Consider the following 15,654-nt stretch of genomic DNA (forward strand, 5'->3'; position numbering starts at 1 on the left):
TATCTCTATGTAAAAACAAAAAGTGTACCTGATTCCTGATACCATTTTCCCCTTGAGGTTGTAGGAGTAAGGGAAAGATGTGGACTTGCTTTCTCTTCCTCTATGGCATTCCTACATTACCGTATATAAAAGCAGCAATAGTAAATAACGTAAATTACGAAGTAGAATAATAAATCTTCCTTTGATCGAGGCTTAAGGAGAGACGAAAACGCGTGGCCTATTTTGAGGGGCGGGGACTATGCAAAATAGGAGGCGTGGCCCCGCGTCCTGCTTCCAAGCGGTTTTGCTGGGAATATAATTGAAACTCGGTAATTTCGCCCGGAATGGAGCCACAGCGGCGGACGTGGGCAGGAATAGCAGCCTTGCCGCCTCCGGGTGCAACATTTGGGGTAGAGGGTCGGGGACGCGGGCGGGGAGGGGGAAGGAACCGAGCGGAGGCTGTTGCGCTACCGTGAGCTGGGAAGCGGAGAGCCGCCGCCTGGCCTTTGAAGCGCGGAGTGCCGAGTTAAGACTATACTTTCAGGGATCATTTCTATAGTTTGTAACTAGAGAAGTGTACTCGAAAGTGATAGGCCGCGAAAACCACGAGGAGGAGTCAAAGTGTTCTCTTCTGAGCGCGAAGCGAGTAGGCAGTGTAGCATTTTGCAGCTGTTGTCTGCTATTGATGACCGTTCCGCCTCCTTTTTATTAAGGGGGTTGGAGGGAGAGAACACAGACTGAGTGGTTCGTGCCTTTTTAAAAAATGGTTAAAAAATAGACGGATTTCCCCCCACATCCTTATTTTTTAATTTGGGTTTATACAGTCTAATGCAAATTTTTTTCTGCCTTCAAGATTTTAATTTGTACTTTTTTCATTTTTTCACATATCTATCTTCCCTGCATTCTACCAGTCTTTAGTCTTATGAATATAAAAATGAAAGATACATTCTGCATTTATTAGCTGGCTCAAGAGAGAATGAGTAGAAACTTAGTGTATTTTCGAATCCAAAATGTTAACAGAAAACTGGCATGGTAGCTCTGAATGTATAGTGTAGGTTGTGTGGTTTTGAAATAATTTAGCATGATATGCTTTTGTCACTGCAAATAGTGTTTTGAAGCTCGGGGTTTGAGGTCAGTTCAGAGTGTGGCCTGGAGCTCATGGGAGTTGTGGTCTAAACAGTGGTTTTGGTTTTCAACTAGTGTGCCGTGGCACCCTGGGGTACATTGAATGATGGTCAGGGGTGCTGTGGCCAACACTAGTCTCTGTTCCTCTTTCTCCTCCCTCCTCTGATGTCCTTTGGCATCTCTGCCTCCTAAAGGCTTGCACAGCTGCTTATTGCAGCAGCCCTGACTATAAGCTCCACAGGCAAAGTGTGCCCCTGGGATTCACCTGTTTTTGGAGTGATGGCGGGGGGTGGGTGGGGTAGCTCAGAGATCAGGGGCGGTGGCGGCAGCAGCTGCACGGAGGACTCCCAAGGAGAGGGGAGAGGACAGGAGGCTGAGGGAGCACTCCACAAAATGGGGGTGTTCAAAAAAGGATGAGAGGCTGCCAGCTCTGCAAGCAAGGGGTGACATAACTGGGCTCCTGAGCTCCTCAGGATTGCCACAGAAAGAAGGTAGTTGGTCCAGGGAGCTGTGGACTCAAAAAGGTTGAACACCTCTGGTCTAAAGTATCCAGAACCCGTCAGGTCAGCTAAGGCAGTCCTGAGTCTTCTAAGTACCCAGGAATACCCTTAATTTGAGGCCTTCCAATACAGTTTGTTGAAGAAAGATCTGTTTAGTGAAACTGCCACCCTATATTACAAAATCAATGTGCCCCATCTGGGCTGGGTGTGTGGGAAGCAGTGTTCTCCCGCACTCCCATGCTATTCTTGCAGATAACTGTGTTCACATGTAGGAACCATAATCAAATGTAGCCGGGTCTTGTTAAGCACAAGGAATCAAACTGTTCCTTTCTGAGTGTGAAGCAAGTGGGTGGTGTTGTGTTTATACAGCTGCTTTTCCCTGCTTTCAATGACCCATTCTCCTTACTTGTTCAGAGGCTAAAAGGGCAAAGCAGAGACTGCTTATTTGATTCGAAAATGTTTTAAAAATAGATTTTACATACGTACAAATATACATAATTCGTATGCTGCCTTTCCACACTTCAAATCATGCTCAAGGTGTCTTACGTGAAAAAGGAACATAACTACAACATAACAAAAGTAGTTATAAATGATAAAACATTTTTTTAAAAAATACACATCCAAACTGAACAATTTTCACATATATCACAAAAAACCTTAAACAAAAACACATAAAAAACCAACAGCACCAGATCTCCTTCCAACAACAAAACTCCCCAGCCCAAGAGTCTGTTCAGCAACCTTCGCTTTCGTAGCTGCAGTAGGGTCTCACCTTCCTAGGCAAGGTGGAAAAGGCTTTCAAGACAGGGAACAGGTGTTCCTACTTCCTTATTGAGAATGCCTGCTGGAAGGAGAAAACGAGGTGCAAAGAGCCAGAAGACCATTATTGAGACTCACAATTCCTCTAAAACAAAGAATCGGCAGAGAGCCAACGCCATCTGCCCTGGCTCAGAGCGGGTTGAGGAAACCGAGAAATTGGAGCAAATAGAACAAACAGTGAGTAACAACGTTGGGGGAACCTCACCCCCCCTTAAGGAGGATCTCAATGACCCGACCCTCCTCCTCCCAGAGAAAGCTAATCCGTCCAAGAGGGCAAGAGCAGGAGCAGGAGGGATTCCTCCCACTCCTAACGCTGACCCACCCATGCCTCTAGAAGGCAGAGGAGCCTGCTTTCAACCAATTCGGGATACGCACCCCTACCAAGAGATTTGCATGTTGTCTGCAGATACTATGGTTCTGGTTCTCCAAAGACTGGATGAAATCCTCACCAGAATAGTTAACATTGAGAAACAATTGGATACTTGTTCCTCCCCTTTAAATGCCCAAGGGATGATAAGAAATGACTCTGTTAACAACTCACCAACTCAAACTATGGATGAAGTGAGGTCCTGTCAAGTCTTGCAAACGAACCAGATAATGCTTGAGATTCACCGATACACTCATAGGTGGATGAACCGCAGACAAATTACTATGTCCTTGTCTCAGCTCTTGAATTACCATTACCGAAATGTAGATCTAGAAAATTTCCACTTCCTGCCTACCTTGAGAAACACCATGCGCCTATTTATGACCTTTAGGTCATCAACCCTCCCATCTCGACTCATGGAGATAAAGGATACTCTATGGTGGTCCCACTCTCTCCGCCCAGTGAGGGTATTTAAAGACGAAACAAGGAGGCAATTGGTCCCTTGCATAGAGTCAAAGCTAATGCGGATAAAGGAAACCAAGCTCAACACTAGAAATACTAATTGCCCGAAGGAAGAAAAGAACTCTATAAGCCTAGAATTACAAGACCTGAAGAAGAGGCTAATGAGTATAAAGACTGAGATTTCTACCCAAAATATAAGGACAGTAGAGCCTAGAGCACAATATTTAAAGACGTCCAATAGCTCTTTATCCCATAGAAAGACATCAGTGCAACTCCCTGTTCCCTTTTCAAACGACACCAAATTAGATGAGGAATTTGGCACCTCCGACATTTCTATGGCAACAACACCTAAAGAATTCTATGTTGCTGACAATCTGGAGATATCCAGCACCAACTCTACATCTGGACCTTTGCCTAATGTTCCAAAAACTTATCAGAATGATCAGCCTTCTCTACTGTACTCCTGGCGAGACAGGATGGACAGATCTTCCGAATTCGAATCTGGCTCTTTGTTGGCCAGTGATCCACATTTTATAACACATACCTCATTAATACTTCCACAGCCACAGATAGAACCAACAATCCTCCAATTAACCCAGGAGGGAGAGGGGGATTGACAGTTAATGAAACACCATGGGACTGTCCCCCCCCGCTTGGGGTGCGGTTGGTTGGGTTTTATCTTCTAGGGATACTTACCCTATCAGACCTCCACCTCTTTCCCATACCATTTTGACCCAGGAGTCCTGGCCCAAGGATGACTTGTTATTGAGGGGATGTTACCCATCTATTGGGGAGGCTAGTATGGGATCTAGGATTTCCACAATTGAAGGGCTAGGGAGGAATGGCGGTAGGGCTAGATATCTCTATCGGCGAAGGGTTTCGAGATGCAGTGATCCTCGAACCCCTTCCAGTCTACGCCCCATCCCAAGGGATGAGGGTAGGGAGAACAAGGATTACACACCTCCGTCATTGGTGCTGTGCAATGCCAGGTCCATAGGCAACAAAACTGCCACCATGCGTGACTTTTTTGTCTCGCAGGGGATTGACCTGGCTTGCGTGACGGAGACCTGGGTACGGGAAGGCGAAGTAGTCTCCCTACATGAGATAACACCCCCAGGTTTCTCTGTCCTCCATCAATCGCGGACTGTAGGTCGGGGGGGGAGGAGTAGCGTTGTTATTCCGGGAGGATTGCTTTTTCAGAGCTCTGCCATCACCGGCAATCTCCGGCATTGAATGTGTTGGTCTCGTGTGGGGCACCAAGGAGAGCTTGGCTGTCTGGCTGGTGTACCGACCACCCAGCACATCTGCAGCCACCCTGTCAGATCTGCTGGAGGTGGTGGCGGGCTGGGCCTTGGAGTTCCCAAACCTACTGGTTTTGGGAGACTTCAACGTCCATGCCGATGCCGCTCCCTCCTCACAGGCTCTAGACCTAGTGACTTCCATGGCAACACTAGGGCTCTCCCAGTTTGTTTTGGGCCCCACTCATCAAGCAGGCCACACCCTGGATCTGATCTTTGGGGCTGGCATAGATGTGATCATGCTCCCCGCTGTGAAAGTGCCATGGTCTGATCACTACGCTTTAAAAGCCAATATTGACTTCCCGCTCCTCCCCGGCTCGGGTGGCGAGCCTATTTGGGCTCGTCCGCGAAAACTGATGGATCCTGATAGATTCCGACAAGCCTTGCGGAACCCTGCTCCTCCTGGCGACTCATTAGATGACCTTGTTGAGGACTGGAATAACCGGCTCTTGGCAGCCATTGATGAGATCGCGCCTAAGCGCCCTCTGCGACCCCGTCGAAACCGGGCCCCTTGGTTTACTGAGGAGCTCCGGAAAATGAAGCGGGATCTCAGACGGCTAGAGCGAGTATGGCGACGGACTCGTGACGGAGCCTCAAGAACATCTTATAGGACGCTTATGAAAGCCTATGAGATGGCTATGAAAGCTGCTAAGAAATCTTACTTTGCAGCTTCTATTGCATCCGCTAGCTCTCGCCCGGCACAACTTTTTAGAATAATTAGGTCAATAACGTCCTTAGGAGGACAACCAAATTTAAGCACAAATTCGACCCACAGCTGTGAGGCATTCGCGAGCTTTTTTGCGGAGAAAGTCCTGTTGCTCCGCCGTGACCTCCCTGCCAATTTAGATACAGTGACTGAACTGGAGGCCCCTCGACTGACTTCAGGTCCAGTGTTGGACCATTTCGATCGGATACTCCCTACTGATGTGGATAGATTCCTCCAAGTTGGTAGGCCCACCACCTGCCTCCTTGATCCGTGCCCGTCTTGGCTGATTAGGGAGTGTCCAGATGTTGCGCGGACCCCCCTGGTTGAAATTATCAATTTGTCCCTTGACACGGGGACATTCCCAGGGGAACTGAAGGAAGCAGTGGTGCGTCCACTCTTAAAGAAAGCTTCATTAGATCCCTTAGACCTATCCAATTACCGCCCAGTTTCAAATCTTCCATACCTGGGTAAGGTAATTGAGAGAGCGGTTGCTGAACAGCTTGGTAGGTTTCTGGAGGAAACATCGGCATTAGATCCATTTCAGTCCGGTTTCCGTCCTGGTTTTGGGACGGAGACGGCTCTGGTTGCCCTAACAGATGATATCCGTAGACAACTGGATCGAGGCGGGTCAGGACTGCTGATCCTTTTAGATTTGTCAGCAGCCTTTGACATGGTCGATCATGATCTTCTGGACCATCGCCTTGCAGACGTGGGGATACAGGGCATAGCCCGTAACTGGTTGTGCTCTTTTATCTCTGGTCGGGGACAGAGGGTGGCACTAGGGAGGGAAATGTCGTCACGCCACTCCTTGGTGTGTGGAGTGCCGCAGGGCGCAATTCTCTCCCCAATGCTTTTTAACATCTTTATGCGCCCCCTTGCCCAGATTATCCGGAGCTTTGGGCTGGGCTGTCATCAATATGCTGATGACACTCAGCTCTATCTACTGATGGATGGCCACACCAACTCGGCCCCTTACACACTGACCAGATGCTTGGAAGCTGTGGCTGGATGGTTTCGTGGGAGCCGATTGAAACTAAATCCTTCGAAGACAGAGGTCCTATGGCTAGGTCGGGATAGCATGGGGATGAGGGACCAACTCCCTTCTCTTGCGGGGGCCCAATTAGTGCCATTGCCTTCCGTTAAGAGTTTGGGTGTAATCCTTGACGCCTCCCTTTCCATGGAGGCGCAAGTCACAGCAACAGCCAAGGCGACATTTTTCCACCTTCGCCGCATCAAGCAGTTGGTCCCTTACCTTTCCCGCCCCGACCTGGCCACAGTGATCCATGCGACAGTCATCTCCAGGCTTGACAACTGTAACTCGCTCTACGCGGGGCTGCCCTTGAAGCTGTCCCAGAAACTCCAGCGGGTACAGAATGCTGCAGCGAGGCTCCTCACAGCGTCTCTGCCATGGGAGCATATTCATCCAGTGCTTTTCAAGCTGCACTGGCTCCCGGTGGAGTACAGGGTCAGATTTAAGGTGCTGCTTTTGACCTTTAAAGCCCTTCACGGCCTAGGACCCTCGTACCTACGGGACCGCCTCGCCTGGTATGCCCCACGGAGAGCCTCAAGGTCCATAAATAACAACACCCTAGTGGTCCCAGGCCCTAAGGAAGTTAGATTGGCTTCAACCAGAGCCAGGGCCTTTTCAACGCTGGCTCCGGCCTGGTGGAACGCTCTGTCTCATGAGACCAGGGCCCTGCAGGATCTGATCTCTTTCCGCAGGGCCTGTAAGACAGAGTTGTTCCGCCTGGCCTTTGGATTGGAGCCAATTTGATTCCCTCCGCCCCCTTTTTCTTTTTTCTTTTCCTTCTCCTGCAATGAGGCTCCATTTTAATATTTTAATGTTCCATTATTTTAATGTTGTATTTTATTTTTGTTTTTAAGTTGTAATCACTCATCTTGTTTTTATTATTGCTTGTAAGCCGCTCTGAGCCCGGCCTTGGCTGGGGAGGGCGGGGTATAAATAAAAAATTATTATTATTATTATTATTATTAAATAGGTGGTTTTGTATGTGACACAATCTGCATTTCTTTTTTTCTTTTTTTAGAAAGAAGTACAGTAATGTAGAATTACTTCCTTTTTGAAGTTTGAAGTCACATTAAAAGTCAGTGGATGTTAGTAACAGGTCAAGCATACAGCTGGATAGTAGCAGTGCAATGAGATCATGTGTGCTTAGGCATCTTAAGGCGGCCCTATTCAGGGAAGCTTTTAATGTATGATATTTTAGTGTTTTTTGGTTTCTGTGGAAGCCGCCCAGAGTGGCTGGGGAAACCCAGCCAGATGGGCGGGGTACAAATAAGAAATTATTATTATTATTATTATTATTCATTTGACGCGTGTGATAATTTAGAAATAAATCCCCTTTGGTTTACTTGAATTTATTCCCAGATTAAATGTGCATAGTACCTCAGTCCTAGCATTGATAGTGCACTTAAAAAAAAATTACTCAAGAGCAGTGGAACTCCATACAACAGTAAGGTGGTCCAGAAGACATTTTATTTCTATATTGAATCTGGTTGGCTTCTGGTGGAAAACTGCTGGACTCTACATAGGCCTTTGATGTGACCCAGCAGGGCCAGTCTAAGAGTCTTGGGGTGGGGTGGGGGGTGTCAAGACATTGCCCTGAACCATAAGTGGTGATTCCCACGGAACTGTGGCTGCGCTCAGCCGCTCCAGTTTGCCAGAGTGGAGCGGGTAAAATTGCTGTTCTACCTGTAGGGCAGGGGCTGTTGTAACGATTTACGCCATTGTGAACTTATTTGAAGACTCTAGAATGCTATATGTATCCTGATAAGGACTGCAGGACTTTCTTCGAAAGTAAGTTTGTAGTATATAGGATCTCTCCATTAAGTGTTTGACGAGAAAGTTGAGTCAGGGATCAGTTGCTTCCCTGCGGAGTCTCTTTGCAACACGATCATTTGCGTGTTTTACTCAAGAGCAGGGCTTGCTGGGGCGGCGAAGACTAGGACTCCATCCACCCCCGCGGGCTGTCCGGCGGTGACACAGTTAAGCTGCCTGAGCCAGGGAGAGTGACGTCATGAGGGACCGCCTCCTCTAGGTAGCCGCCTGGGTTTGAAGAGCCAGTAAGCGAACTGCAGGCTGCCATGGTTAGAGGAGACTCGAGCCCGACTGTGATTGGCCGCTTGGGTCCCGTATGCAGATAGAAAGCGAGAGGGATTCTGGTCCACCGCCGATACCTGGCCAAATACCAACTTATAAAAGCATTTCTTTTAAATTATCCCGAGGGGGCTTGAATTCGCTCGTTTCCTGTCTTAAGAATCAAAAGTCGCGCATGTTTTCGATGGGTTAGAAATCGGTCGCAGTGACTGATAGAGTGGGTCGAGGCAACCAGGCTCTGGAGCCGAGTATAGTTTAGTTAAGACTATACTTTCAGGGATCATTTCTATAGTTTGTAACTAGAGAAGTGTACTCGAAAGTGATTGGCCGCGAAAACCACGAGGAGGAGTTAAAGTGTTCTCTTCTGAGCGCGAAGCGAGCAGGCAGTGTTGCATTTTGCAGCTGCTGCCTGCTATTGATGACCGTTCCGCCTCCTTTTTATTGAGGAGGTTGGAGGGAGAGAACACAGACTGAGTGGTTTGCGCCTTTTTTTAAATGGTTAAATGTTAGCTCTTAAATATTTGGTCCTTTTTAAAGAGGATTCATATTTTAAAGTTTTTTTTATTCTTAATAGAGTGTTGTTTCCTTTTGCTTTATATGTTTGTTTGGCATTATTTTGTATCAAAGATACATCCGTCTAATATTGGTTAACCTTGCAATTTCTCCATTGTTGGTTAAATGCCTATTTTGCCCTTTCTGAAGAAGTTTGGGTTAGTGCATGTGGCAATCTGGTTAAAATTCTAATAAAGCCATTCATATTAGTTTTTCTGCATAATTTATTGCATAATTTGATTTTAAAATAACCACCTCAAATCTGTTTACAAAAAGTAATAAATGAATGAAATTATTGGTTAAAAACACTTTCAAAATGGTCATGGGCATGCATATTTTGTAAGTGGGTATGAAATGAAAATGTCCTGATTCTGTGCATAGATTCTTAGAAAGACGCCCATGGAATTTCATGGAGCAAAGGATGGCTGCTTTGAACAAATATTAATCGTTTCAGAGATGAGCCTGTTAGACTTAGCATTAGCATTATTATTTATTAAATTTCTATATTGTCCTTCATCTGAAGATCACAGGGAGGTTTATGATGTAAAAATACAAACAATATTAACAAACAAACATGCTAACATAGTAGATTAACAAAGAAAACAATATTGCCCCCACAGTTTAAAAGACCATAACTTCTTTAGTTACCCAAAGGCCTCGGAGAAGAGGAATGTTATTGTATGGCGTCTAAAGATACGTGAGAAAGGTGCCCGGTGTTAAATAAATCATGACAAGGTGTAATATGTCATGTATTGTTCTTCATCTGAGGTTGTATTTACCTCATTTTAAGACCTGCTAAGGAACAGATGATTGTTATTATGTCTTCATATGTAAAATCAGAGAAATTAAGTTACAGATAGGTAGCCGTGTTGGTCTGCCATAGTCAAAATAAAAAAATTCCTTCCAGTAGCACCTTAAAGACCAACTAAGTTAGTTCTTGGTATGAGCTTTCGTGTGCATGCACACTTCTTCAGATACACTGAAACAGTAGTTGCCAGATCCTTCTATATAGTGAGAAGGTGGGGAGGGGTATTACTCAGAAGGGTGGTGGGAATGGGAGATAGTCAGATAAAGGATCTGGCAACTACTGTTTCAGTGTATCTGAAGAAGTGTGCATGCACACGAAAGCTCATACCAAGAACTAACTTAGTTGGTCTTTAAGGTGCTACTGGAAGGAATTTTTTTATAGAGAAATTAAGGAGAGTGCTTTTTCTTTTTCCCATGACTGTAGCTTAATTTGTGATCTGCCCTTAATGGTGTGCCTCTTGCTGATTCATTGCAGAGGGTTGGAGATGGGGAAGGGCAGCTTTTGTGGGACCTCACACACTTAGGGAAAATTTGCCCCGGGGAAGTGGAACTAGGATGGCAGTAATTCTCTCTCCCCGCCCCCCATTCTTATTTTTGTAGGAATCAGTGCTGACTCGATTAACTCATTGGGGCAGACTCCCCTATTCACTGCTGCCTTGCTTGGTATTGGGAAAGTTGTCAACGTTCTTTTGGATTATGGTTCGGATCCCAATCAGTAAGTACAAAAGCTACATTTTTGTTGTTATAGGGAGACAACTTTCTGGGTTTTAAAAAAATCCAGAGGTGTGTGGGTTCTCCTCTACATGTAGATCTGCAGAAATGGAGAAAAAGCAAAAAAGCGTGTTTTCTGATAATGATAGGTGTTTTTCCCCCATTCCCTTTTAAAAACAGGCATTGAGACCCCAGGGCTGCAAAACTAAGCTGGAAAGTGTGTGGGAAATGCCTTGCAATGAATGGCCTTCCCCAGCCAGGCTACAACTCGCATCAGCCCCCACCAGCATGACCCGTGGTCAGAGTTGAGGGGAGTTGTGGTCAAAACTATCTGGAGAGCGCCAGCTCATTGACAGTATCTGTGAGGTCCCAGAAAACCTGCAATACTATTTTACTTCGTTTGCATAACTCACTCATCTTGCAGAATCCTATTTTTATTTGAGCAGGATTTGGATTACCCTTGGCACAAGTGTAGCTATTATTTTATTATTTATTAAATTTGTATACCGCCCTTCATCCGAAGATCACAAGACAGTTCACAGCATAAAAATGCGAGATAAAAACGGGAACAAAAATGAAGCGAAACAATACCCCTACCCCGAAACACATTTAAAAGGCCGTAAGATGTTAATCAGCCTTGATGTAAGCATTTCTGCATTTTGCTTTTAAGCCCAGAGTCCACCTAGTCCAAGGAATTGCTTATTGAGGTCTTTGGGGGCCCTCCGATCAGGTCTTCTAAGTGCTCTTGTGTTCCTTGTTTTCTCAGCCGCTGTCACGATGGGAGCACTCCGGTCCATGCCGCAGCTTTCTCAGGCAACCAGTCAATCCTCAGCAAACTGCTGGATGCGGGTGGAGACCTGCGAGTCCATGACAGGAACGGGAGGAACCCGCAGAGCTGGGCTGTGACAGCTGGGAAGGAGAGCAGCGCTCAGGTGTGTGGGCGGCTAGGGCCTTTCGCCTCTTGCTTATCCCAGAAGCTTGCACCTGTGTGCACAAAGCTCCACAAATGCCTCCTCCAAGCAGAGTCAGCCTTCCATTTCCTGCAGGCAGCAGGCAGTGTTGCTTTTTTTGATCATGTGTGGGGGTGCCTGTGGGGCCCCCCCATCAGTTATTGCTGGGCTCCAGTTCTCAGCATCCCCAACTGTTGGCCCTGTAAGTTGCAGGGGATGGTAGGAATTGGAGTCCCAGCAACGTTTACATGGCTTCAGGCTCCCCATCCCTGACCTTGCAACACTCCCAGCCCAAATGCTTTTATCCAGAACTGTTTATTTGTTTCTATGACAAGGGTCATGGCTCAGTGGAATAAAGCACCTGCTTTTCAGTCAGAAGGTCTCGTGTTCAATCCTTGGCATCTCCAGGTAGGACTGGGAGAGATCCCGTCCAAAATCATGGAGAGCCACTGCAAGTCTGCCCAGACTGATGTTTGGCACCTCTGGATAGCTCAGTTGGTTAGAGCAAGTGCTGATAACGCCAAAGTTGCAGGTTCAATCACCGTAATGGACATCTGCATTGCCGGGGCTTGGACTAGATCAGCCTTTCTCAACCTGTGGGTCCCCAGATATTGTTGAACTACAACTCCCATCACCCCGAGCTAGCAAGGCCAGAGCTCAGGGATGGTGGGAGTTGTAGTCCAACAACATCTGGGGACCCCCAGGTTGAGAACCGCTGGACTAGATGATCCTCAGGATCCCTTCCAACTCTTCAATTCTATAAGGCACTTTCTCCCTTCCATCCCTGGTTGCTTTCAAGGTTTGCGCTCAAACGCAGGAGTCTTTGCTGCCACCAACCATCCCTGGCGGCAGCAGCGGCTTCTCCTTCTCCTCCTCTTCTGTTTTGCAGATGCTCGAGTTCATCCAGCGATGTACATCCCACATGCAGGCGATTGTGCAGAACTACTCCATAGACTTGCTGCGGAAGGTGGACTCTCCCAGAGCTTTGGTCTCTAGCCCCTCCAAGTTTGTGGGCATCAAGCAAGGGTGAGTGCCTCCAGCTGTGACAGTGATGGTGGAGTGAAATCGTTTCTCCCTCTTCTCTTCCTTTCCCCGCACACCAAACGTTTATTTTTAATAGAGGCTTGTAAACACTTGGGAAGTGTGCTTGGTTCCTCCGCAGAGAATGGCTGCGACATCATTCTTTCTCCCTCATGTGGTGAAAAAGCAGAACTGCACACATAAAAGCAAAAAGGAAGCCCAGATCAGAAGCAAATAAAATCCGAAATCTGTCATTGGGTATTAGCAACAAATCTCCATTTGTATCTGTGCTGGCTTTGAAATTGTGCCCAGTACATGCAGTCTTTTTATTGTGTTGTGAAATTCCTTTCAGATGCTTTGTAGGAAGTGTCTAGAGACTCTGAATCTCAGGGTTATGGGTTTGAGCCCCTCATTGGGCAAAAAATTTCTGCATTGCAGGGGGTTGGACTGGATGACCCTTTTGGTCCCTTCCAAGTGTACAATTCTTTGATCTTATGGTTATATGAGAGCTAGTGTGGCACAGTGGTTAGAGTGTTGGACAAGGACCTGGAAGACCAGGGTTCAAATTCCAGCTCAGCCATGAAGCCCACTGGGTGACTTCGGGTCGGTTGCTGCCTCTCAGCCTCAGCTACTTCAAGAGACACCCCTTTTCACCTTTCTTTATTTTTTTGTCCTTCAGGACGGCTGACAAGATTCTGAGACGCGGGAACAGTGCCCCCCAAAACATTTACAGCTTTGGCTTTGGGAAGGTAAATATGGTGGAAGGGTCCAGGATGCAACAGGATCTCCCTGTTCCCCTTGAGCCAAGGTTGTATCTAGAAGAATGAATTGGGAACAGCTGGTGAATTTTTTGTTGGGAATTCAAAAAGTATATCCCTGTTATGCAAGTCTTTAGCGCAGGGTGTTGCTTCTGGTGGTGAAAGAGCAGAATCTGGCCAGTGGAAAGCCTTGAGCCCAGGGGCCAAATGCAGCCCTCTGGGTCTTTCTGTTTGGCCCTTGATATTCTCCTGCCCTCTTGTCTGTCCTGCTCTGCGCCTTCTTCAGGTGCTTTTGCCTGGCTGGGTGTCAGGGCTGGGGCAAAGGCCCAGAGCCTGGGATGACGAGCGGTCAGAAGGCAGAAGAGGGAGTGGGAGGAGGAGATGTTGGAAGCTGAAGAGGTAACAGGGTTAGTGAGCCACGAGAGCCTGTGGCAGAGAGAAGTCCAGAATTAGAGGCAGAAGCAGAGGGCGGAGAGGAGAGGAGGGGAGCGAAGAGGCAAGAGTGGAGGCAGGCTTCTGGAGAAGCCAGGGGGGTCTCCCCCTCCTGCTGTGACCAGCTCCCCTGCCCCCTGGTCTCCCAGGACCAGAAGAGATAGGAAGAGGGCAGATCAAAGACAGACAAGACTTCTTCATCTCAGATTACTTGGGAAGGACCAGGCAGAGGAGTAGACTTAGGGAGCTGTGGGAGGGCGGGGACCTTCAGTTCTCACAACTGCCTCCTTGGGGCCAGACCAACGAGGAAGAGTTGCAGTGCTCACTAGGCCTGGCACTATTTAGCAGCGTCTTCTAATAAAGTGTTAACTTAACACTATGTGCTTTATTGCTGATGTTCTCCTGACACCGAGATATGTCCTGGAATCCTTGAAATGTCTCTCACTTGCCTTAATTGAGAATGGATATGGGTGCTTGAATCTGTGTACAAACTAGTCAAGGTAAATTTCAACATTTGTTGCTCTGCACCTTTTTGCCTTGAGCCTGACTGGCCCCAAGGAGGTTTCCTGGAAGAGAATGTGGACCTTGATTGGAAAACGTGTGTCCTCGAGCAATAGCAAAAGGATTGGTGGGTGGGTGTCTTTTAAATGTAAGAAAACATTTCTGCACTGCTTTTATGAAAAAGGAACACCAAAGTGGTTTACATGACAATAAAACATAGCATTATCCAATAAAAATTCGCTGTCAATAGAGAAGGTGAAATCATCGCAAGGACAGGTATTTATAATACTATTAAGGGCCAGGGGAAAGCTACGCTTTCTTTACAAAGCATCTTTCTTTGTAAAAAAAAGGCTTCTTTTTCATTTTCTTTGCTTACAAAAGTGAACATAAGGAAGAGATTTGCAGAATTATGAATGTTGTGGAGAAAAATGAAAACAAAGAGCAATTGTTACAATTATTATTTCTCTTGTCAGGTTTACCTCACAGGCAGCCGTCAGCTGGGCTACCTGGCATCGCTCCCCATCATTTCGGATAAGGAAGTGGTCCAGGCTGATGATGAACCAACCTTCTCCTTTCCAGCTGGGCCGTACATGACTATGACCAAGTGGGTTGATGCTTTTGCAAGGGGGAGTTGGGCTTCGTAACCAAGTAGGCTAGGTGTAGGCTTGTTAAATGTATACATCGCTTCTGACCCAAGATGAAGTCCCAAAGCAATACGCATCCAGACGAGAAACTGCAGTCAAAATCACTTAAATATTATTAAGAACAGGTTTAACAGCGCAGTTTCATATCAGTGGTGCTTTCTTTTGCCCATTTAGACTTGTGTTGTTCTACTTTTTTTTGGGAGTAGAACCCCCAGGATTCACTAGTCGGAGCCTACTGCAAAAAGACACACGCTTAGATTTAAAGAGTTGCAAGCTGTGGAATTTTCTTTTTTGAGTGCCAAAAACTTGAAGGGTGCTTGCTTTTGGTTCCCTCTGTTTCAAAAGTTGTTTACAAAAAGAATAAAACAACGATATCGTCACCACTTAAATAAGGCATTAGAAATAATTAAAATAAAAGTAAACTAAAAACCAGGTGAAAACACTTGTCAGCATTTGACCTGCCTGGATTTGAACCCTGGCCTCCCACTTGCACAGTGCCTGCTACACCACCACTGGCGATCTTCCTTTGGGAGCTACCCTTCTGTCCACCTCCTGTGATAGAGTATGCGTTCAACAGAGTATTGAAAACTGCAATACTGCCAAAGAAAAAAGTCCAGAAAGTCACACCTGGCATCTCTCCCCTCCCTTCCCCACTCTTGCAGTTTGATGTGGGGTGGAAGCAGAGTCACAGTGAAGGAGCTGAACATGAAACCCCACCAGCACTGCAGCAAGCTGCGCCTATCCGACCTGCTTCTCGCGGAACAGGAGTACAGTAGGTACGGCCGCCTCTTGCAGCTTTGGCGGGGAAAGCCTGAATCACGATTGTGGCTCCTTCCTCTACTGATGTTCAGATTGGAGGGGGAACAGCGTCTCAGCAGCGATGCCAACTTGCGCTTCTTGCAAAT

General features: G+C 46.8%; 1 protein-coding gene across 3 annotated transcripts in view; it reads left to right on the forward strand.

Moving 5' to 3' along the window:
* Nucleotides 1–15,654, forward strand: part of TEX14 (testis expressed 14, intercellular bridge forming factor) — a 62,304-nt gene that overhangs the window by 7,246 nt on the left and 39,404 nt on the right. For all 3 annotated transcript variants that reach the window (XM_081171946.1, XM_081171945.1, XM_081171947.1), the window contains 6 exons: nucleotides 10,334–10,448; nucleotides 11,211–11,376; nucleotides 12,284–12,420; nucleotides 13,094–13,163; nucleotides 14,579–14,709; nucleotides 15,412–15,525. In XM_081171946.1, coding sequence (XP_081028072.1) covers nucleotides 10,334–10,448; nucleotides 11,211–11,376; nucleotides 12,284–12,420; nucleotides 13,094–13,163; nucleotides 14,579–14,709; nucleotides 15,412–15,525 — 733 coding nt within the window. The remainder of the gene's footprint in view (nucleotides 1–10,333; nucleotides 10,449–11,210; nucleotides 11,377–12,283; nucleotides 12,421–13,093; nucleotides 13,164–14,578; nucleotides 14,710–15,411; nucleotides 15,526–15,654) is intronic.

Source organism: Podarcis bocagei (genome assembly GCF_964188305.1).
Source record: "Podarcis bocagei genome assembly, chromosome: 15".
NCBI lineage: Eukaryota > Metazoa > Chordata > Lepidosauria > Squamata > Lacertidae > Podarcis > Podarcis bocagei.